This window comes from Echiichthys vipera (genome assembly GCF_963691815.1).
Source record: "Echiichthys vipera genome assembly, chromosome: 16".
Classification (NCBI taxonomy): domain Eukaryota; kingdom Metazoa; phylum Chordata; class Actinopteri; order Perciformes; family Trachinidae; genus Echiichthys; species Echiichthys vipera.
In genome coordinates this window covers 24,015,623-24,036,411 of record NC_139841.1, presented here as the reverse complement: position 1 = coordinate 24,036,411, position 20,789 = coordinate 24,015,623, and the positions used below count along the sequence as shown (strand labels likewise).

General features: G+C 41.0%; 3 protein-coding genes across 4 annotated transcripts; 1 reads left to right on the top strand and 2 right to left on the bottom strand.

Moving 5' to 3' along the window:
• Positions 1-1,302: 1,302 nt before the first annotated feature.
• gfm2 (GTP dependent ribosome recycling factor mitochondrial 2) lies at positions 1,303-7,600 on the bottom strand. Its single transcript, XM_083929661.1, has 19 exons — positions 7,567-7,600; positions 6,754-6,799; positions 6,557-6,654; positions 6,341-6,466; positions 6,129-6,217; positions 5,954-6,042; positions 5,794-5,854; positions 5,004-5,192; positions 4,821-4,901; positions 4,584-4,732; positions 4,187-4,327; positions 3,989-4,088; positions 3,711-3,897; positions 3,547-3,623; positions 3,324-3,462; positions 2,054-2,239; positions 1,818-1,933; positions 1,550-1,732; positions 1,303-1,459 (listed from the first exon to the last, which is right to left on the bottom strand). The coding sequence occupies exons 3-19, from the start codon at positions 6,633-6,635 to the stop codon at positions 1,331-1,333; spliced, it is 2,121 nt and encodes a 706-aa protein (XP_083785787.1). The 5' UTR covers positions 6,636-6,654; positions 6,754-6,799; positions 7,567-7,600; the 3' UTR covers positions 1,303-1,330.
• A 655-nt stretch (positions 7,601-8,255) lies between these two features.
• Positions 8,256-11,355, top strand: nsa2 (NSA2 ribosome biogenesis homolog). The gene is made up of 6 exons (XM_083930358.1): positions 8,256-8,394; positions 9,434-9,621; positions 9,707-9,857; positions 9,968-10,147; positions 10,296-10,488; positions 11,084-11,355. The coding sequence occupies exons 1-6, from the start codon at positions 8,392-8,394 to the stop codon at positions 11,149-11,151; spliced, it is 783 nt and encodes a 260-aa protein (XP_083786484.1). The 5' UTR covers positions 8,256-8,391; the 3' UTR covers positions 11,152-11,355.
• A 1,907-nt stretch (positions 11,356-13,262) lies between these two features.
• LOC310958753 (torsin-1A-like) lies at positions 13,263-20,133 on the bottom strand. Of its 2 annotated transcripts, none has more exons than XM_083929844.1 (5): positions 19,813-20,133; positions 16,679-16,944; positions 16,414-16,589; positions 15,872-15,999; positions 13,263-14,693 (listed from the first exon to the last, which is right to left on the bottom strand). In XM_083929844.1, exons 1-5 carry the CDS (start codon positions 20,009-20,011, stop codon positions 14,449-14,451), a joined length of 1,014 nt encoding a protein of 337 aa, XP_083785970.1. In that variant the 5' UTR covers positions 20,012-20,133; the 3' UTR covers positions 13,263-14,448. The 2 variants fall into 2 exon arrangements, with proteins under 2 accessions (XP_083785970.1, XP_083785969.1); XM_083929843.1 differs by lacking the exon at positions 19,813-20,133 and adding an exon at positions 17,309-17,584.
• Between the last annotated feature and the right edge of the window lie 656 nt (positions 20,134-20,789).

Genomic DNA, 20,789 nt, shown 5'->3' with positions numbered 1-20,789 from the left:
CAGCATTTTCGTTTCGTCACATGATAGAGGTTCGTTGACGAAGATATTTCGTCATCATTTTCGTTGACGAAAGCCACACCAGTCCAAAACATGTTTAAATAATAGTCTGTCTAATGCAGCTATGGCATTATTTGATGGGGGGGGGGGGGGGGGGGGGGGGGACAGCTGGTGTATCCGAAAAAAAAAAAAGAAAAAAGTCAAAATATAATTTCTCCAAAAATGCTTAAATCTGTCACAGAATAGCTTTTATATTGCAGTCATGGCTTTATTTGTTGAAAAAAGTCAGGAAAAGTAATTAAAAAGTGTCTAAAAAGATAAGCCAAAAAAGTCATGGTAATAAGTCTAAATCTAAAATGTCCAAAGATGCTTTGATCAGTCATAGGATAACCCGTCTAATGCAGTTATGGCATAATTTGATGGAAAAAATGTACAGGAAAAGACAGTGCGTCCCAAAAATAAGCCAAAAAAAAAAAAAAGTCATAGTAAATAGTAGTGTTGAAAATGTCAAACTAGCTCAAAATACAATTTGTCCAAAAAAAAATAGCTTAAATCCGTCATAGGATAGCCTGTCTAAAACAGTCATGGTATAATTTGTTGAAACAAACAGGGAAAGTCACAGTTTAGTGTGTCCAATAAATAAGCCAAGAAGGTCTAAATATAATTTGTCCAAAAAAATTGCTTAAATCCTTCATAGGATAGCATGTCTAATGCAGTTATGGCATGATTTGTTAAACAAAGTCATAAGTCATAGTTTAAGTATATGTAAAAAAAAAAAAAAGTCAAAATATAAAATGCCCCCAGAAATGATAGCCTGTCTAAAACATAAGTTGTTGAAAAAAGTCATAGTTTAGTTTAGTGTGTCCAATAAATAAGCCAAAAACAGAGAGGTCATGGTATATGTTGAAAAAAGTCAAAATAGGTCAAAATATAATTTATCCAAAAGAAAAATGCTAAAATCCGTCACATGATAGCCTGTCTATTGCAGTCATGGCTTTATTTGTTGAATAAAGTCAGAAATAATGTTACGAAAGTCATGAAAAATTCCATAAAAGTCACGGTATCATATGTTCTAAACACATGTTTGTATAATTGAATTTAATTGTGAATAAAAAGTTGACATTTAAGAGTGAGTCTTGTTTCATTTGATTAAATAAAATGAGTAATAAATATGTTGCTGCAAATTTATTTTGCATTTGTACACATAGTGCATGATCCTCTATCCTGCAGCGGGTGTTCATACTATACAACGCATTTCATCTGTAAGTCCTGGAAGAGTCCGTTTGGGTATTAGCCCTGGCTCTGTTTCAGAGAGCTATTGTTCCCATCGTCATCACAGCAGACCAGACATCCTTTTAAGGAGGGTGTTCTGGTCCTGGGGGTTCATGGCCTCATAGGTGTCCAGCTCCAAGGAGAAGGTAGCATTGCCAGAGGTCAGCGTTCGCAGGATGGTGGAATATCCCTTTAGAAAAACATAGGTGTGAATGCTAAATGATTTTCAGTGGTGAGCCATTAAACCAAAAACTACTGTTTGAAGTAAATGTCTTCTCACCATCATCTCAGCCAGGGGAACAGTCGCTAGCAGCACCTTGTCGTCTTGACGATTCTGGATGTCGCGGACGGTTCCTCGCCTTTTGGCTAAGTCCCCCAGCACAGAGCTGAGACGTTGCTCCCCGACTGTCACCTCCAAGGACATCACTGGCTCCAGGACCTGACCTCCTGCCAGCCTCAGGGCCTGCATCCGAAGAGACAGAGCTGTGGCTCATCTATTGATAATCCTGTAGTTTACGGTTATGACATCGGAGCTCATAACGGTTTACCTTCAGCATGCAGCGGGACACGCAGGCGGACACCATGGCAGGAGACGTTCCTGCTTCCATGTGGACACTTTGGATCAGTGTAGATATACCTTGTAAAGGATAACCTAGCAATGGACCTGATGGTGGAAGGATCATTGAACACATTTTGCGTTACTTCTTAACGATATAATCTATCAATATAAAATTAAGAACAGGACAGGTTTGCAAGATGAGAGATGGGTTTAATTCGATGGTACCTTGAAGATATGAGCTGTTAACTCCGTTCTCCACGGCCTCTTTTATTTCTGGTGATAGCTGTGCCCCCAACTTCTCTTTGAAAGCTAATTCACATGAACCACCCGTAGTGGAGATGTCCAAAGGTGAGACGGCCAGCTCCACTGTCACAACGTGTCGTCTCTCCCCAACTGTACGGTCCAGCGTATCTACATTACAAGATAAGCAGGAACATGTATACGGGAACAAAAAATGGGGCAGGTGCTGTATGTAGTTTGCACTAATTATTTCTCCCCTTCCAGTAACATAATGCACCCACTCTCTAAAATGACTCATCAAAGAGAACATCACATGAAATTGACCAATTGTGTGCGGTTTGGTTAACGCGATAGTTCAGAGATACAGTCGAATTGTCCTGTTTTTCACACTTTCAGAAACAAAAATGTGCCCTCGGACCGACCTCTTATCTATGCATCTGGTGTAATCTTTAAGATATGTCAAACAAACAACAATATTTGGTCATCTTGGCTCATCTGTTAAGTGTCTGTATGATCAAATAACATAAAAAGGGTCCCATTGGCATCCAGGAAATGAGCAAAACTAAGTGAGAAAGGAGGTTAAGGGGGCCATTTTTCCCCCAACTCTGACTGAAGGAGAAGCCCACAGTCTCACACTTTGAAAACCCTTGCTCTGTTGTATACGATCGCATACATTTTATCCGCCCACCCGTTGGCATTCAAAGGCCGGCACCTTTTTTTCTCATAATGTAAATACTAACATTCTAGCTTATTTCATAGAGAAATTGTTTTGAAAATCAAATATGACACTGCACTACTTATGGTTATCTGTAAATCTCTAAAGCGTCTTTTTATAGGCTTTTTTTTCTTTCATTCATTCATTCATTCATCTTCAACCGCTTGTCCCTGTCGGGGTCGCGGGGGGCTGGAGCCGATCCCAGCTGTCATCGGGCGTGAGGCGGGGTACACCCTGGACAGGACACCAATCTATCGCAGGACACATAGGGACGAACAGAGACAGACAACCATTCACACCTACGGGCAATTTTTAGAGTCACCAATTACCCTAACACGTGCACATCTTTAGACTGTGGGAGGAACCTGGAGAAAACCCACGCAGACACGGGGAGAAGATGCAAACTCCACACAGAAAGGCCCCAGCCGGGACGCGAACCTGGAACCTTCTCACTGTGAGTGCCCTTTTTTGTCGCCCCCTTTTTTTCAGGCTATTATTTGATGCTTCAGGCTTTACAGGGTTAAAGAGTTTGTGTTGTACCTGTAGTAGAGGCCTCACGCAGAATACACTCCCTGTAAGCCACCTGCAGCGGTCCAAGGTAAGTCTCGATGTTATACTCTCGTCTGATTCGATCGTGGATTATCTCGATGTGAAGCTCTCCCATCCCGCACAAAATGGTCTGAAGGATGGACACAATTAGTTGAGTCATTGTGGCAGGTGCTCCCACTAAAGAAAGTCCTGGCTAATCCAATGACGGCATTACCTGGCCAGAGTCAGGGTCCACCCTGACTTTAAGACTGGGGTCTTCTCTCTGGAGGCAGTTCAGTGCGTTCTCAAGATCTTTCCGGGGAGAAAAAACACAATGTGAGCGCCTACAAAATGCTGGAGCATGTTGTGAAACTAAGAACTAAAATCACTGTCACTGACCAGCCTGTTTGGCCATGGTGGGCGGTTCTATTGTGCAGAAGAAGACGGGATCAGGGACCTCCACCCCCGAGAGGACCACGCTGGCATGTTCGCTGCGCTTCTTCTCCGCCCCGCCTTCATTTTGGGCTCGTCGAGCTGCAGCTGCTGCCGAAGCCTTCGATGAAACGATGGTGTCCCCTGTGACTGTCTGAAGTGAAAGTGGAAAACATGAATCAGTTTTTTTTAAAGGGGAAAATATTGAGAATAGCAAATGCAGACTATAATGTACGACGCTCTACCTGCTTCAGCCCTACGGTCAGAGCGATGTTTCCCGCCATCATCGAGGGGATCTCTACATGCTGATCAGCAAACGGCACCAGCAGGCGGCTCATCCTCTCCCTGCACGCGACAGGATATGAAAAACTACAGCTTCGACACATCGTGATAATCATTTTGGTCCAAATGGGAATGTGGCGTAATGGGAAAAAACTACGTACACGTTGTTCCTGTTGATGTTGTGGACAGCAGTCTGTGCTTTTAGAGTACCAGAGTAAATCCTGAGAAACACCAGAGGACCGCGCTGCTTGTCGTGGAGAACCTTGAAGGCCAGAGCACATAAGTCGTCCTTGTACCACCGCCTGTGGGATGATGAACAGAGCTTATAGTCCGACAATAAATATACATAGAAACGTATCCATATTTTTATCCATCCACTTCATATTTACTGTGACAGTCTATTTGTCCACTGTGCATCACAATAGAAGAGATTTGTAGATCAGTTTTGCACAACTTTTAAGGCTCATTCAAACACATTTAATTCAATGCGACAAGGAACACTACTCCACAGGCCTCAAATTGAGTCCGAGTTAGTTATAGGCTAAAGAATCCACTCACACCAGGTCGTGGTGCCGTTCATTTGGGGCAGGCAGGTAGGCAGTGATGGCATCCAAAAGGGGCTGGACACCTTTGTTTCTCAACGAGCTCCCACAGAGTACTGGGACGCCTTTACGGGCCAGAGTGACCCGCCGCACAGCCTCCTGCAGCTGGGGACACATTAGCACCGTTTACTCCGCGTTCAAAAGGAACAGTGTTGCTTTATGAACTCGCACTGTGGTACAATACGACACTTACTTTGATGGAGGGAACGGTATTGAAATTGTCGCTGAAATCATTCAGCAACAGTTCCGCAAACTCGTCGTCCAGATCAGCAACCTGTGATTGACACTGAGATTTAGACCTTTGGGACATTTAGAGCCGTGCACGTTGCTTTAAGTGTGATGACGTGCACATTGCTGTAAGTGTGGTGACATGCACCTGCTCAATTAAAGCAGTCCTGGCCTCGTCGACCTCCTGCAGGAGCTGTGAATCATCCGACGGGTCAAGAGGCTTGCTCTCAAACGTTCGCCCGTCGTCATCTCTCGTAGATCGTGGATTCCAGATCACCTTGTGGTTGGTTAACAAGTCGACCACGCCTGAGAAGTTCTTGCCACTACCGACAGGAATCTATGAAGCAGGACGGCTCTTCATGAGACAACTACAGTACACGGTGACACACTCCCATTAGGGTTTCACTTACACTTTCTCAGTGGTTTGAGTACACTTTTACTTTTCAAATTTAGATTGTTAATAAAAAATGTAGATTATGATCTATTATTATTATAGGTTAACCTACACAGCAGTTTAGCATATACAGGATTCTGAAATTGGCCACTCTGCATAATGAACAGTATTATCATATATACTGTATATACAGTATTTAAATATGTGTGTGTGTGTGTGTGTGTGTGTGTGTGTGTGTGTGTGTGTGTGTGTGTGTGTGTGTGTGTGTACTGTATAATCAGTATATATATCATAATGAACAAAGTATATTTTGATGCTAATACATTTGTACTTTTCCTAAAATTGCAGGGTTTAATTGTATCAGAGTATGTCTGCTCTGTGGTCCTGCCTCTTTTTATTTTGGTATAAGATGCAAGTTCTTCTGCCACCACTGATAATAGTCACAGTATTTTTTTCTTTTATTATCAGTTATTTCTACTTCTCGTCATTACAAAGTAAGATCTCAAATGGCCCGTAACAGTCACTGTGTTTTCTAAGGGCCTACCTGCAGGAGGACTGGGTTGGCTTTTAACTTCTGTCTTATGCTCTCCATGGAAAAACTCAGGCTGAGAGGGGGGGGAATAAATGAAAGAAAGTTCCGGTTAAACCCTTCAAAATAAGAAAAAAAAAAAACATGCGTGTGGTCGGACTGTTGAGTCACTCACTCTGCTGCAGGCTTATCCATCTTATTCAGGAAACAAACACAGGGGACATGATGCTTCTCTGCTTGTCTCCACACGGTCAGAGTCTGAGCCTGTTGGTGTTTTCAGAGAGTGAGTTCACGGTCAGCCCGATTGTGTAAAATTAAAAAAAGAAGTAGTTTGAAAGCAGCGGGTTCACCTCAACCCCAGCAGAAGCATCAAACACTGCAACAGCCCCATCAAGAACGCGAAGGGCCCGCTCTACCTCGAGGGTGAAGTCAACATGTCCTGGTATCACAAACACACACACACACACACACACAGACAGTCATATTTGAGTGGCTGCTGCTTCTTATTTCTTTTCCTTATTTACTTCTTGATTTTTTATTCTCACAAGGATGTTACTTCTACCTGGGGTGTCTATGAGGTTTATTCTGTGACTTTTCCAATCAAACGTGACCGCTGCCGACTGTATGGTGATGCCACGCTCCCTCTCTTGAGCCATAAAATCTGTCACCGTGTCCCCGTCGTCCACGTCTGAATGCAATCGAGGTGCAAAAATACATTGAGGAGCAGGAAACGAACCATTGATTGGCAATGTGATGTTGTTTTTACCATCATACTCACCTCCAAGTGCTCTCGTATAGCCCGAGTAATAAAGCATCCTTTCTGTGGTTGTTGTCTTCCCTGCGTCAATGTGGGCCATAATGCCAATGTTTCGGATCCTGCAGATACAGTGCACAAGTTAACACGGAGCACACAGCTAAAGGGTTACACTGTGTCGGAGCATTTCAAAAAAGCAACTGAAGTTGGGAATTACTTACTTGGATATGTCAGGGTTGACAACAGTCCGCAGTGATTTGACATCATCTATGACAGTGAACATAAAGTACAATAATGATGATCTGACAGAATCAGTGATGCCATACATATGTTTACTAATATGTTAGCCATTTATTTATTCATTTATTTCTATATTTATTTAGGCTTTGTTGTGGGAATTTGGGATATTTGTAATTCATAATCATAGTTTTGTCAGGTCAGACACAGTTCAGTGTCTCCTCTGTCTCACCTTCTTAATGGATAACGCAAATAACTAACTCATGATTGTATAACGGCATATTTGTGCATCTGCACCCTGTGTTAGAGACCTTGTGATGAGAGAGGTTCAGAATATTCAGAATTGTAATGTCTGAGGCAGGTTTTGTTTGGTCTAAAGACGTCACCCAACCAAGGCTTATCGCGTCCTGTCCCTCTAACTAAAAGACTGTGCGAGATTTGGCACATCGTCATTCCTACTTGACTCTAACTCTGTGAGGATGTAGGGATGAACGTATTTTTGTCTGCAGAGGAAAATGCTTTGGCAAAATATAAACCACGGAGAAAAAGCTGATCCTGTTTGTTGATCTTTATTGAAGAATCCATTTCCACAACAGATTCTTTATTTATTCCTGTATGTATTTATTGAGACTTAATTCATATTTATCCCTCCATAAAACGGAGAATAACTTACCATAGAGTAAATTCTACTTAAAATACCAAAACACTTTTAATTGTAGTGGAGTATTTAATACTTTGACTTGATAAAATGAGCATAATTACTTCTTACAGCCCTGATAATGACAAAAAACACGTACCTGGGAGAAAGCTGTAGTGTCTCTTTACATGACAGCTCACTCTCCATCTGCAGCACCGCAGCCCAGAAGTCACTAACCTTCCCTGTGAATGACAACAACATATTAACATCATTTACCACTGACGAGCAAGTAGCTGGGGAAATTATATCTTACCGAAATCATCCTGTTTAATGTCCGTCAGGCTCTAGCACACATCTTTCTAATGGCTGTTTATATCCCAAGCTTTTACCTCAGTACCAGTCTGAGCGTTGGGGGAACCATTGTGGAGCAACACTGCATGCAGAAGAAGACAATGTCAGCCTGCTTGTGAAGGCACCATAACAATTAAAAAGGGAGGCACTTAAACCTATAACCAGCAGAAAAACACACTTTATTAATATAAGCCTAAATGCCCTACAGAACAGCATATGCTGTCAAATGTCACGCTTTCATTCGATGGGTACGGCTCCAAAATACATCCCTAGAAACAAATGTTGCTTCAATATCCGTGCCAAAAAATCGGTTCCGTCGATATTAAATATTGTAATAAACTTTAACATAAATATAAAGCTGTGTGTCTACAATTTTACATTTTTAAAATCGTGTTTTTTATCTTTAACACGCTTCGGTGTCGCGGTGAGCTTTCGTCAAGGCGAAGTCGTTCACTTTAAAGCAACGGACAACTCCTTACGTCAGAGTGACGTACTTCCTCTAAGTATCGGCATCGGGGAAAACAACATCGAAACGACCCCAGCCTCAAGCACGAAACATCAAATACTCTGCGTCTTTGCCAACTTTTACCACCTGGGACGTATTCGCAGTAATAGTTAACACCTTAAACACAAAATGGTAAGAGCGCGATAGTTTTTTAACTGCATTATATGACTTTTATCAGGCGTTTTAACAGGTTAGCTTTATGTGCTAGCATTAGCTTTAGTTCACATGTGGCAGGGTGACGTCCTGCTCCGCTCTGGTGTTCATAATATTAAATCCATTTGACTCCCACCGACAGAAATGCTCTTGAAATATTATGTGTATGACCATTTAAGTTCTTTTTTTTTTTTAAGTTACCTTGTTGTTGATCATCCATATGTTAGGTGTCTCAGCGGTGCATCAAAGTCAGCTGTGTGAATGTTCAATTAAATTTTATTTATTGTGCCAAATCATAACAGAAGCTATCTCAGGACACTTTTCAAACTAGGTAAAGACCACACTCTATGATAAACATAGACCCAACAATTCCATGTTAATTACGTTTGATCCAGTGCAGATCTCATTGATGATGAATAGGTGTCATTGCATTTAATTGTACATTCTCAATGAACTTGGTCATGAAACTAAAGTAATAACATAGCTGCATTGTTTCTGTGCTGTTCTGATTTGCTGGCGGATAAACGATACGTTAGATTTACGCTGCAATTACCAATTATTTTCATTTTTGATCAGCCTGACATGTGAAGGCAACATTATTTACATAACACAGAATGTCACAAGTAGAAAAATTGTCACAAGGGGACTAAAAATGACAATTTATCTACTAATTTACCTCTAGATAGATTTTAGTTTATGGAAATGTGGCCATTTAAATAATGAAAGCCTTTTAAAATTGATTGCAACGGCAAGGGCCACAGTTGGAGTCATGTTTGTTACATAAGATCTGTTTAATCCTGGAAGTCAAATGCAAAATTTTGAACATTTCGCTGGATGTCAGTTTCTCAAACTTCCACCACCGCTGTTGGGTCATATTAGTCAACACTAGCTATTCTTTATTATATGCATAGCCATGTACTTAAGTCATTCGATTTCTGTTCTAAACCAATCCTGTGCATTTATTATACTTCACAATAATATTTGAATTGTATGATCTCCCCCCTCCCTCCATTTGTAGCCCCAGAACGAGCACATTGAGTTGCACCGTAAGCGGCATGGCTACCGCCTGGACCACCATGAAAAGAAAAGGAAGAAGGAGAGCCGTGAGGCCCATGAGCGGTCCCACAAAGCCAGGAAGCTGATTGGGCTGAAGGCCAAACTGTACCACAAACAGAGACATGCCGAGAAGATCCAGATGAAGAAGACGTGAGTTTGGACAGAAGCACTGGCAAACAAACCATAAAACTTTGACCAGTGAACAGCTAAATAATTTTAACTTTTAACTTTGCAGCATCAAAATGCATGAACAGAGGAAGACCAAGCAGAAGAATGATGATAAGACCCCAGAGGGAGCAGTGCCAGCCTACCTGCTGGACAGAGAGGGACAGTCCCGCGCTAAGGTCCTCTCCAACATGATCAAACAGAAGAGGAAAGAGAAGGCCGTAAGTATCACATTAAATCTGCTATTATGTAAAACATATACGTTTGGTAGTGATATAGATGTGTAAATAATATAACTGCTCTCTATAATCACGTGTAATGTTTTGTGCAGGGCAAATGGGAGGTACCCCTGCCAAAGGTGCGTGCCCAGGGAGAGACCGAAGTGCTTAAAGTCATCAAAACTGGAAAGAGACAAAAGAAAGCGTGGAAGAGAATGGTCACCAAAGTTTGCTTTGTCGGCGACGGCTTCACACGTAAACCTCCCAAATACGAGCGTTTCATCAGACCCATGGTAAGACTGCAGTGTAATGGCTTGTTACATTCTTGAACCAATGTGCAGTATTGTTTCTTCACATGCATGCTGCTTTCATTTTTCAGTTTCAGTTTTGAATCAAGTGCCCGCCTCCTAAAAGGACCTTCCTCTCGTTATTCTACTTTAGGGTTTGCGCTTCAAGAAGGCTCACGTCACACATCCAGAGCTGAAGGCCACGTTCTGTCTCCCCATCCTCGGAGTGAAGAAGAACCCCTCCTCACCCCTCTACACCTCTCTGGGAGTCATCACAAAAGGAACAGTCGTAGAGGTCAATGTCAGCGAGCTGGGCTTGGTTACACAAGGAGGAAAGGTTGTCTGGGGTGAGTGAACCATATATCAGGGTTCTTACAGGTGCTGGAAAACATTGAAAACACTTGAATTTTAACTTGGTGTCTTCCGTGTTTGAAAAGTGCTTGAAACTGAAACAACTTATTTAATGTAAAGGGCAATAATCAGCATACTGTATGGTCTGTATATAAATATGTCATTAACCACAGCTGTAAGGGGCTGGATAAGGAAGAGTATTAGGGCCAGGCATAAAAATTAAATGAAGTAAAAACGTGGAGAATAAAGCTGAATTTTCAGTATTATGGACCGGTATATAAATCAAGGAGGATTTTTTGTAATCTGAAAAATTGTATGTTGAGAAAAATTGTATGTTGAGAATAAAGTCAAAATGTCGAGACTAAAGTTGAAAATTCTCGAAATTAAAAAAAAAAGACTGGCTCCAATAGTTTTCCATAGCTGGAAAAGCTTGAAAATGCATCTTAAAATTATTGAAAAGCGCCTGAATTTGACTGGTGTGGAAACATTTACATGCTCTGCAGTAATGTGTCTATAGCCCTTTTTAAAGCAACATCATCAAATCTGTGTGATATATGATAATGTAATTGGATTATTTCTTTTACTTCCCAGGTAAATACGCCCAGGTGACAAATAACCCAGAGAACGACGGCTGCATTAACGCCGTCCTGCTGGTATAAGACTCTTGACCTTTTATACAGACTGTGCCTGGTTACTTTGACTTTACACGAGGAACGTTGATTACAACAAACAACACGAAGCCGCGACACGCTCCAAATCACGGGACTGACGGGAAGATCGCTGATGCTGCGCTTGGGAACACAAAGAAAATGGGGCGATTACTGTGTTAAATGTTATATAAATAAACTTGATATGACACCAGATATTTTTGGTCCTTTTCTTTGCTTACTTGTGAAATCCTCCCTATAAGAAGAGGACAGTTAAGCTGTTTGTCCCTGAAAACGGTAACAGACCCTCGCTGATATTCTAATGGTTCAGTGATGTTTAATAAAAGGAGGCTTATTGTGACATCCTAACAAAGTGAGCCAGGATTAAGCCATTTTTTCATTCATTCATTCATTTATCTTAACCGCTTGTCCCTGTTGGGGCTGCGGGGGGGCTGGAGCCGATCCCAGCTGACATCGGGCGTGAGGCGGGGCACACCCTGGACAGGACGCCAGTCTATCACAGGACACATAGAGACGAACAGAGACAGACAACCATTCACACCTACGGGCAATTTAGAGTCATCAATGAACCGAACACCTGCACGTCTTTGGATTGTGGATTGTTGAGAGAAAACCTACGCAGACACGGGGAGAACATGCAAGCTCCACACAGAAGGGCCCCAGCCGGGATTCAAACCAGGAACCTTGTTGTGAGGCGACAGTGCTGACCACCACAGCACCGTGTGGCCCATTAAGCCATTTACTGTAACTGAATTCATTTTTTATAGAAATCTTTTTTAACAAGCATCTCGCTCCTTCTGTCATTGTGCACTACACCCATGTTGTGTGAGGGATAAATGGGCAGGAAGCAGCTTACAATAGGTTTGCAGCTTCTAAAAACACCGCACATCTGGGGCAGCAGGATAAATCGCTCACTGATGGATCAAAACCAAACAGAAATATGCACTGCAGATTTGTCCCGTGGCCAGGCTGAGCAGAAATCTGGATTCTCAACTAAATATTCGTTTAGGATTGTGAGCATACTGACAAGTTAATGATAAACCAATTTATGTGTGGAAAGTCCCACAGACTGGCCTCATTCTTTCTATTTCTACGTAGTGAGCAAAATGCAGAACAGCGGCTAAATGTTTAGTGCGTATTTGGGGTGCACTTACACTTTGCACTGTACATTCATTCATCTTCAACCGCTTGTCCCTGTTGGGGTCGCGGGGGCTGGAGCCGATCCAAGCTGACATCGGGTGTGAGGCGGGGTACACCCTGGGCAGGACGCCAGTCTATCACAGGGCACATAGAGACAAACAGAGACAGACAACCATTCACACCTACGGGCAATTTTAGAGTCATCAATGAACCGAACACGTGCGCGTCTTTGGACTGTGGGAGGAAACCGGAGAAAACCCACGCAGACACGGGGAGAACATACAAACTCCACACAGAAGGGCCCCAGCCAGGATTTGAACCAGGAACCCTCTCGCTGTACTAACCACAGTGCTAACCACCACACCACTATGTTGCCCTACATTGCACTATATATTCCTGAACAAATGTATGTTTTTGTGAATATAACCCACTTATTCTGACATACAAATATACAAATGGCATATTTTTATGCTTCAAACTTTGTTTCAAGATCTACTTTTATAATAAATATTACAATAAACTTCAGCTTCATACTTTTACTGCAACCCTACCGTCTACAGCAGGAGGGCATGGCCTGTCTGCAACTGCCACACAATGTCACAACTGTTCACTTCACTTCTTTATTTGAGACGTGGGCCGAGAGTTGCACTTTACACAGTAGACTTTTGTGCACTATTTGATGATTGCCTAACTCCTATACTCCGGCCAACATGTTCATGTCATCCATATCATTTGGTGGACAGATGAAAGCCAAATCTAAATGATTCGAGTCCAAAGGGAAGAGAAACGTGGAACTTTGGTACTTTACATGAAAGACAAATAGAAACACGTGCACACTAGACTGAAAAGCCAGCTTCTCTCAACTGTCTTTGTTCGTTAAATGATGGTTAAAGGCTCTTCAGCCTGATCTAAAGAATGCATCGGAAACAGTGACATCAAGAAAACTTCAGATTTTTATTTGTGATTCGTTTGTCTGGTGTGTTTACAGCAGAGAAGCTCCCTAGTGTTGGTGATCCCTCTACGCAAACGCTGCTCTTTCACAGTCCGTTTCAATCATCCTTCCCCTGCAGGCTCACCGAGACACTGTATAGAAAACTCTTTTTTTTGTAGTTTCAAAACATGACGGCGAACTGTGCGATTGTGAGAGACCAACCGAACATTTCCTTCCACTACGATGTTTGGGAACAACTATGACTTCCTCCTGTTTAAAGACAAAATAAACAACCATGTTCTTTGTTTTTGAGCCAAAGTCATTGTGTCATATACAATATTATCACAATTTTGTATTATGAACTGTCTGCATTTTTCAGAATTTAAAAAGAAAATCAAGTTTTGGTAAAAATTTTGAGTCTCTTGATCATTATCCTGAGTTCCTACACAGAGTCCAAATGCAGCTCAGTCATGGTGTAAATAAAAATCATAACTGTAAGGCAACACTACATCTGGACAAATTCCACTACGGACATCCATATAAATGACAGTGTCTATTACTCCTACATGAACAGAATCATATCAACCACATTCGATAGTAAAAGTGTGTGGCTGCACAGTGTGGCAGACATATCTTGCCAATGTTGATTTGAATATGACACATGAGTTTTCTGCATTCCTGTATTTAAATAGTGACCGTCACCGCCGACCCTGACGGTTGAACTCATTTGTACAGTGGACACGTGTAAAATAACTCAGATGATTAAAAAAAAAAAAAAAAAAAAAAGAGTTGTGAAATTAAAAAGAATTAAGGCGGGTGTTTCCAGTAATCCATATACATGGAGTACACGTTAAAAAAACAAACAAATGCACAACAGTGACGTGCCGTAGTTCTACGGACAGAAGGACACCCCAACCCCAGGCCAATCAAACCGCCTTTGAGACTCTCGCTGTGGCGTGACACAAAGAGGAGATCAAACCCCTTAATCACTTACAAAGGATAGCGTTCCAGTCTTGTTTGTTTTTTTCTCATTTAACTGCCGTTCTTTCAACAGCCTCTGAATTCAGTGTAAGCGATATACAACATGGGAGAAGACCTGCTGAAATCCTGCCGCAGTCAGCTCGACTTCCTCCCTTTAGTCATTTGGCCGAGAGCCTTTTTCTTTTTCTTTAAAAGTGCACATAGTGACTGAGCGCAGCGTCCGTCACATGCGGACATTATGTGTAGTAGTCCAGCTTGCTCTCGATCGTCTTGCAGCCTTTGACGGAGAAAACTCTCTCCGATTTGGGGAAATAGACCAAATCTCTGGCCACCTGGTCTGCCACACTCTCGTCTGGCCGAATTCCTCTGGCTTCCATATCGGCCATGGCGCACTGGACGACGTGTCGGTACTCCAGAGGCAGAAACGGGACGAAAAAGTCCACCAGGTTCTTGTCGATCAAACTGGTATGCCACAAGCCACCTACGGGAAGAGATTGACCGTTACTTCCAGCAGTACAAGGAAATCCAGTGTCTGAGTGATAATGAATGGAAACCAACTTCTGCCAGTAAAGAAAAAAACAACATAAAAACTTGAAAAATATATCCTACAAGTCATAATGAGAAACTTTCTCAATTGTGTATTTATATATATATAATGCCATAGCATCAACAACTATTGACACAGTATCTCAAAATCAATGACGCCTGCTGGTCTTTCAAGGAGGGGAAGCTCATTTTCTGGCCTACATCATAAATGTGTTTGTTTATTTATATGTAAATCCTACCCTTCGTTCCTTTACAAGAAAATGATCTGTGACCTTGTTGTACCAACTAGGCGTCTTTTCCAGGGACTTGACCCGTGTCCTCTCAATGGCCAGCAGAGCTAGGCTGCTTAAACGGCCTTGGCCCAGCTGGAGCTGCTGCGCCAGGCTACTGTGAAGAGTGACCGCCTCTGAGTGTGAGTGATTGTGACGGGGGGAAAAGAAGTCGCAGAGTGACAGAAAAGAGTCGCCGAACACAAAAAAGGATTCCGCCTCAGACAGCTCATCCAATCATCATACAGAAGCTGAGCGCCTGGGCCATCCCACTGTCTCATGGACCCCTAGAGAGGCTGAGTGTCAAATGGGCGGGACAAAGCCCAGCATTTATCCATGAGCGTCTAGTTTTGCTGCAGTGGAACTAACCCTAACCCGCTCTACACTTCACCACTGAAGTCAGTAGAAGCTGAGCGTCCAACTGTGTAAAGCGCTGTTGGGATGAATGAGAAGGTATTTGCCCCGGTTACCTGTGACAAGGAGTTGATTCTGAACAAAAGATGAAGGCTTTCTACCGCGTATTTAGTCAATTAAATGTACACATAGCAGTACATATTTCACCACTTTTTTGGTGACATTTTAGGGGATGCTGAACTTCCCTTGCAGTCTTAGAGCCATCGCCACTGCTCAAAATAAGTCTTAGTATCTCAAAAAGAAATACGCGGTATCTCAAAACAATGACTTAGTATCTCAAAATAACGCAAAACGTTCCAATATAATGAGTTAATCGCAATAATGACTTATTTTGAGAAAGCTTCTCGTTATTTCACGACATCACATTGGTGGAAACGGGCTTCCATAAGAATGACACTAAAGAAAACGTATGAATTCATTTTACACTCACTTTTCTTGTTGTTGAACACTGATAGCGAGAGCAGTGTTTCCAGATCTTTCAGCTCGATCTCCTCTCGATCTCGTCCTGCTTTCCAAAAATCTAAAGCTGTCTGTATGATGCTCTCCCCTCCGGCATTGCTAAAAGGAAGATCGGAAACATGAATTTTAGAATTTGCGTCTGAATACAAATGGTTGCCTTTCTGTGAACATTTAAAAATAAAAGGGTTTTTTCTATGACACTGCTCTGTAGAGATTTCATTTGACATTAATCTGTATTAATAAAGAACTTAACCAGAGCATTCAAATCTCAAGAATGTGCTATAATTATATTTAATATCACTGCATATAATATCCTTTAGCTGTTTAACTGAAAGAAAATGCAAAAAGAACTCTCTGTTCAAAAGTCAGATTCAAATTAAGATTATTTATTTTCGGTAAATCCTATTAATGTGCATCTATAAACAGGTATATGCCTGGGTTTTCTCTGTTGATACCCGTTTAAAATGGAAACGTAAGACAGGTCAAACATATAAAACGCTTTCATCCATTCACCTGAGGAAGATGAAGATGGCTTTCCGATAAGAAACTCCATCCAGCTTGTCGTAGTAGTCCAGGTAAGGCTTTATGCTGTCAATCAAGCCAGGCTGCATCTTGTCCATCTCATCAAAGATGAACATGGAGTGTGCACAGTTGGAGACATTGCCTTTGATCCACTGCTGTAGTTGAGACTGTGGAGAAACAGTAACACATTACTATAAAATGCCAAAACATGAGTAATGTCACCGCGTTCCAATCGAAAGTAGGTTTGTGATCATACCTTGTAGGTATCGATCTGACTCGAGTGTGGGAAGTGAAGTTCAGACGTGAAAATATGAACAAAGCTGCTGTCCATTCCTTCTCTGTAGATGTTTTCAGCAATCAGCTGACTGACAAAGTTCTTCCCTGTGCCCGTCCATCCATGCAGAGAGAGCACCAGGGGCTTCTTGGGGTTGTCGTTGCTCATGAAGCCATTCACAGCTTTCAGGATGATGCGTGACGCAATGTGCTGTCCAAACAGCTTCCTTTCCAAGTCCCTCTCGAGACCTAAGATAAGATAAGATAAGAAAAACTTTATTGTCTGTCACAATAAAGTAATTCTTCTTCTTATATTAAGTTGCATAACATTGAAATACACAAGTCAAGTGGGATACAAGCATCAAAATCGTACTTATGTACTCAATTACTTTCCACCACTGTGTGAAGTGGCCTTCTTCTCAGGGGAAACGGCTCACCTCCACCCTAAAACCGAAAGGGCTAGGGAGATTTCAGTATTTTAAGTTTAGCTTTAGAGGGAACAACACTTCAGCAACGGCACTTTCACTTTCCAACGTCAGCGCGCACGTCCGTGTAAATGATTAGCACAGCTGTTTTCCCTTTAGTCACGTTGAAGTGTATTGAAAAGGCTCACCTGTTGCATTGAAAGCGATCCATTTAGCATCGCAACTTTCGTGTAAATAGTTGTAGATGGTCCGCCCCAGAGCCGCACCGATGCCTAGGACCACTGTTGTTGTGATGGGCTCAAACGCGTGCACGAGCACAGCGGCTGACGAAAAAACGTGCAGCAACAAAAACAAATGTGTAGGTTTCATGGTCGGAACCCCTCGATTCATTAAAGCAGTCGCTGTTGTGCGTTAAACAACCATAATACCACGATGAATCCGCGCTACACCAGCGGGCTAACTACCTAGCTAACGTTAGCTTCTTTTACAACGGGGCACTTCCTTATACGTCATAAACACGCGTCAGACACGACGAGCTCGGGGCTCACAACATCAGAAATGTTCTACAGGTTTAAATTAGTCAATAAAAAAAATGTTTACGGTAAAAAATAATAATAAATGAATAAAATGCAATTTGTAAGTGATATGCAAACATTACATGGACTTAAAATAGTAAAGCAATGAAAACTATTGGAATTTGTGAAGCCATACATATTTATCTTTAGTCTTTTTATTTGTTATGGTACCCCCATGTGTATAATTTAGCCTTGTTCTGTCCTTGTCTATTTCTGTATTTGTTTGTTGTGTGTGTGTGTGTGTGTGTGTGTGTGTGTGTGTGTGTGTGTGTGTGTGTGTGTGTGTGTAAACAATTGTATGGTGAAAACACGAGAAAGTAAAGAATTTTAAGAAGAGATACGTAAAAACACAAGTTTGACAAGAGTAATAATATAGCCCACTGTCTAATTGAAGTTCTTTGTATGCATCTATTTATGATTTATTCACTGTCTTATTGTCTGCCCTTTCATTTTATTGTGTATTTAAGTAATCTAGTAGTCTCTCCCTAAGTTTACTTATGGTATGTCATAATAATGTAAGATTGCAATCTTCTCTGAAAGGAGAAATGACTATCTTATATATTACAATATGCAATTTCTTCTTTGTCAAGTACGATGCCGAAATGTTCTACAAATCTTTGTCATATATTTCTGAAAATATGCAAATAAAGTTAAATAAAAAATGTTTGACAAGTTTTAAAAGGGATGCTTATCGAGGACTAATACATAATAAATGCATAAATACATTTATAAACAAATACAGGTACAAATAAATAAATGCACGAATAGATGAGAAAATCATGTATATCAGCATTTATTTATTAATGTATTTATTTATTTCAGCAATTGTTAATTATTTCATTTGTTTATATATTTATACATTTATTCATTTGTTCATTTAGCTCTACTTTATATATATTAAGAGTTTATTGTTTACTGTCCATTGTTTACATTCTATATTTAGCTTGGAGTTTATTGTTTATCTTACACTGTATTTTTTATAACTCCTTATTTGAAGTGTTTTTTTGTAAGCTGCTGGATTAAATTTCCTTGCGGGAGTCCTCCCAAAGGGATCAATAAAGAGAAGTCTAAGCCTTATTTATTATATATATATTAGGAGTTTATTGTTTACTGTCTATTGTTTACATTCTATATTAAGCTAAGGGTTTATTGTTTACTGTCTATTGTTTACATTCTATATTAAGCTAAGGGTTTATTGTTTGTCTATTGTTTACATTCTATATTAAGCTAAGCGTTTATGTTTACTGTCTATTGTTTACATTCTATATTAAGCTATGCATTTATTGTTTACAGTCTATTGTTTACATTCTATATTAAGCTAAGGGTTTATTGTTTACTGTCTATTGTTTACATTCTATATTAAGCTAAGGGTTTATTGTTTGTCTATTGTTTACATTCTATATTAAGCTAAGCGTTTATGTTTACTGTCTATTGTTTACATTCTATATTAAGCTATGCATTTATTGTTTACAGTCTATTGTTTACATTCTACATTAAGCTAAGGGTTTATTGTTTACTGTCTATTGTTTACATTATATATTAAGCTAAGCGTTTATGTTTACTGTCTATTGTTTACATTCTATATTAAGCTAAGGGTTTATTGTTTACAGTCTATTGTTTACATTCTATATTAAGCTAAGGGTTTATTGTTTACTGTCTATTGTTTACATTCTATATTAAGCTAAGGGTTTATTGTTTACAGTCTATTGTTTACATCCTATATTAAGCTAAGGGTTTATTGTGTTTTGTACGCTGCTTGAAATTCAATATCCTTGCGGGAGTCCTCCCAAAGGGATCAATAAAGAGAAGTCTAAGTCTGAGTCTAAGTCTTATTTATTCATTTATGTATGCCTTTACTTATTCTTGTATACATTTGTTTATTTTTCACTGAGACTTAAGTCATGTTTAGTCCTCCATAAATGCTAAATTGGTGTTGGCTTTATATACATTTATATTTGTATAGAGGTACTTGTAAAGCTAACTTGCACTGTAGCAGATACACACACACAGTTGGCTAACGTTAAACCCCTCCGCTAGTATTAGCTAACTTAGCTTACAACTGCTGGGAGTGTGAGGAGACCACGGCAGCTAATGTGTTAGCCGGACACCCGTGTTACCTGTCCTGTTGAAAGAAATCCACTCGGGTCGACAGCACTCGTGGATATAGTAGAAGATATTCGGGTAGCTGGCTAAGAAGCCGGTCAGAGCCGCAGCCATGCCCACCGCTATGCTGGTGCTGATGGGCTCGATGGCTTCTGTCGTGCCGGAGCAGACTAGCATCCACAGCAGCAGGACGTGTCGCTTCCTCGGGGTCATTTTAAACGGAATCACCGCTTCATTTAAACTTTAAAATAAATAAAAAGGACAACACCAAAAAAAAAAAAGAAGTCAAAGTCAGCGTGGCGTCCATAAAATTGTTTGCCGAAGTGTGCCGAGCCCACACAGTGCACCGCCGCTGACCGCTGGCAGTGGAGGCGCTGTGGTTGTCATGCACACACGGCGCTGGCATGACGTCAGAGTCCAAAGGTGACGTTTACCTGAGGATAACTGAAGGAGTCCAGCCACATGGTTTAGGCGGCTGCATATGGAAACTCTAACTAACGCTAACTAATTCAGCTTCTTCCCCGGAGCTGTTTGTGCTTTGTCGTCTCGCAGGTCTCTGCTGATCGTGGTGGTGCCTGCTGCCGTGGTCCTACATGACGCTTCCTGCTGCTATTATCACTGTTACTCATATATACTATCACTAGTTTAATAAACTATAAAATTTGTAGCTGTATCGTAGCTGCTATTGCCACTACTCATCATTGATCATGTTTGCCACCATAATTATTATCATTTTCATATTCTGTCACCTTAGCTGTGCTTGTTTCTACTATTTTGTTGTATTAACTGTCTTAACATATACGTTATATTCACATTACTATAAATATTATTATAGTTACTGTTAGGCTTTGCTTGCATCTCTGGAAGTGTGTCTGTCTCTCTCTGTCCATCTGTGTGTCTTTTCTCTCTCTCTCTCTCTCTCCTTTTCTTCCTCCCCAACCGGTGCAGACAGATGTCCGTCCTCCACAGAGCTGGGTCTGTCTGACGTTCC

What these genes read in the sequence shown, in the direction of transcription:
- nsa2 (XM_083930358.1), top strand. An exon ending in AAGATCCAGATGAAGAAGAC is followed by an intron (nt 9,622 to 9,706) that starts GTGAGTTTGGAC and finishes TTAACTTTGCAG; the next exon opens with CATCAAAATGCATGAACAGA. An exon ending in AGGAGGAAAGGTTGTCTGGG is followed by an intron (nt 10,489 to 11,083) that starts GTGAGTGAACCA and finishes TTTACTTCCCAG; the next exon opens with GTAAATACGCCCAGGTGACA.
- gfm2 (XM_083929661.1), bottom strand. Translation starts at nt 6,635, where the DNA reads ATGGCCCACATTGACGCAGGGAAGACAACAACCACAGAAAGGATGCTT. An exon ending in AACATCAACAGGAACAACGT is followed by an intron (nt 4,089 to 4,186) that starts GTACGTAGTTTT and finishes TGTCGCGTGCAG; the next exon opens with GGAGAGGATGAGCCGCCTGC. An exon ending in CACCATGGCCAAACAGGCTG is followed by an intron (nt 3,624 to 3,710) that starts GTCAGTGACAGT and finishes CTCCCCGGAAAG; the next exon opens with ATCTTGAGAACGCACTGAAC.
- LOC310958753 (XM_083929843.1), bottom strand. Translation starts at nt 17,510, where the DNA reads ATGAATCGAGGGGTTCCGACCATGAAACCTACACATTTGTTTTTGTTG. An exon ending in GTCAGATCGATACCTACAAG is followed by an intron (nt 16,590 to 16,678) that starts GTATGATCACAA and finishes GTTTCTCCACAG; the next exon opens with TCTCAACTACAGCAGTGGAT. An exon ending in GCCATCTTCATCTTCCTCAG is followed by an intron (nt 16,000 to 16,413) that starts GTGAATGGATGA and finishes TCTTCCTTTTAG; the next exon opens with CAATGCCGGAGGGGAGAGCA.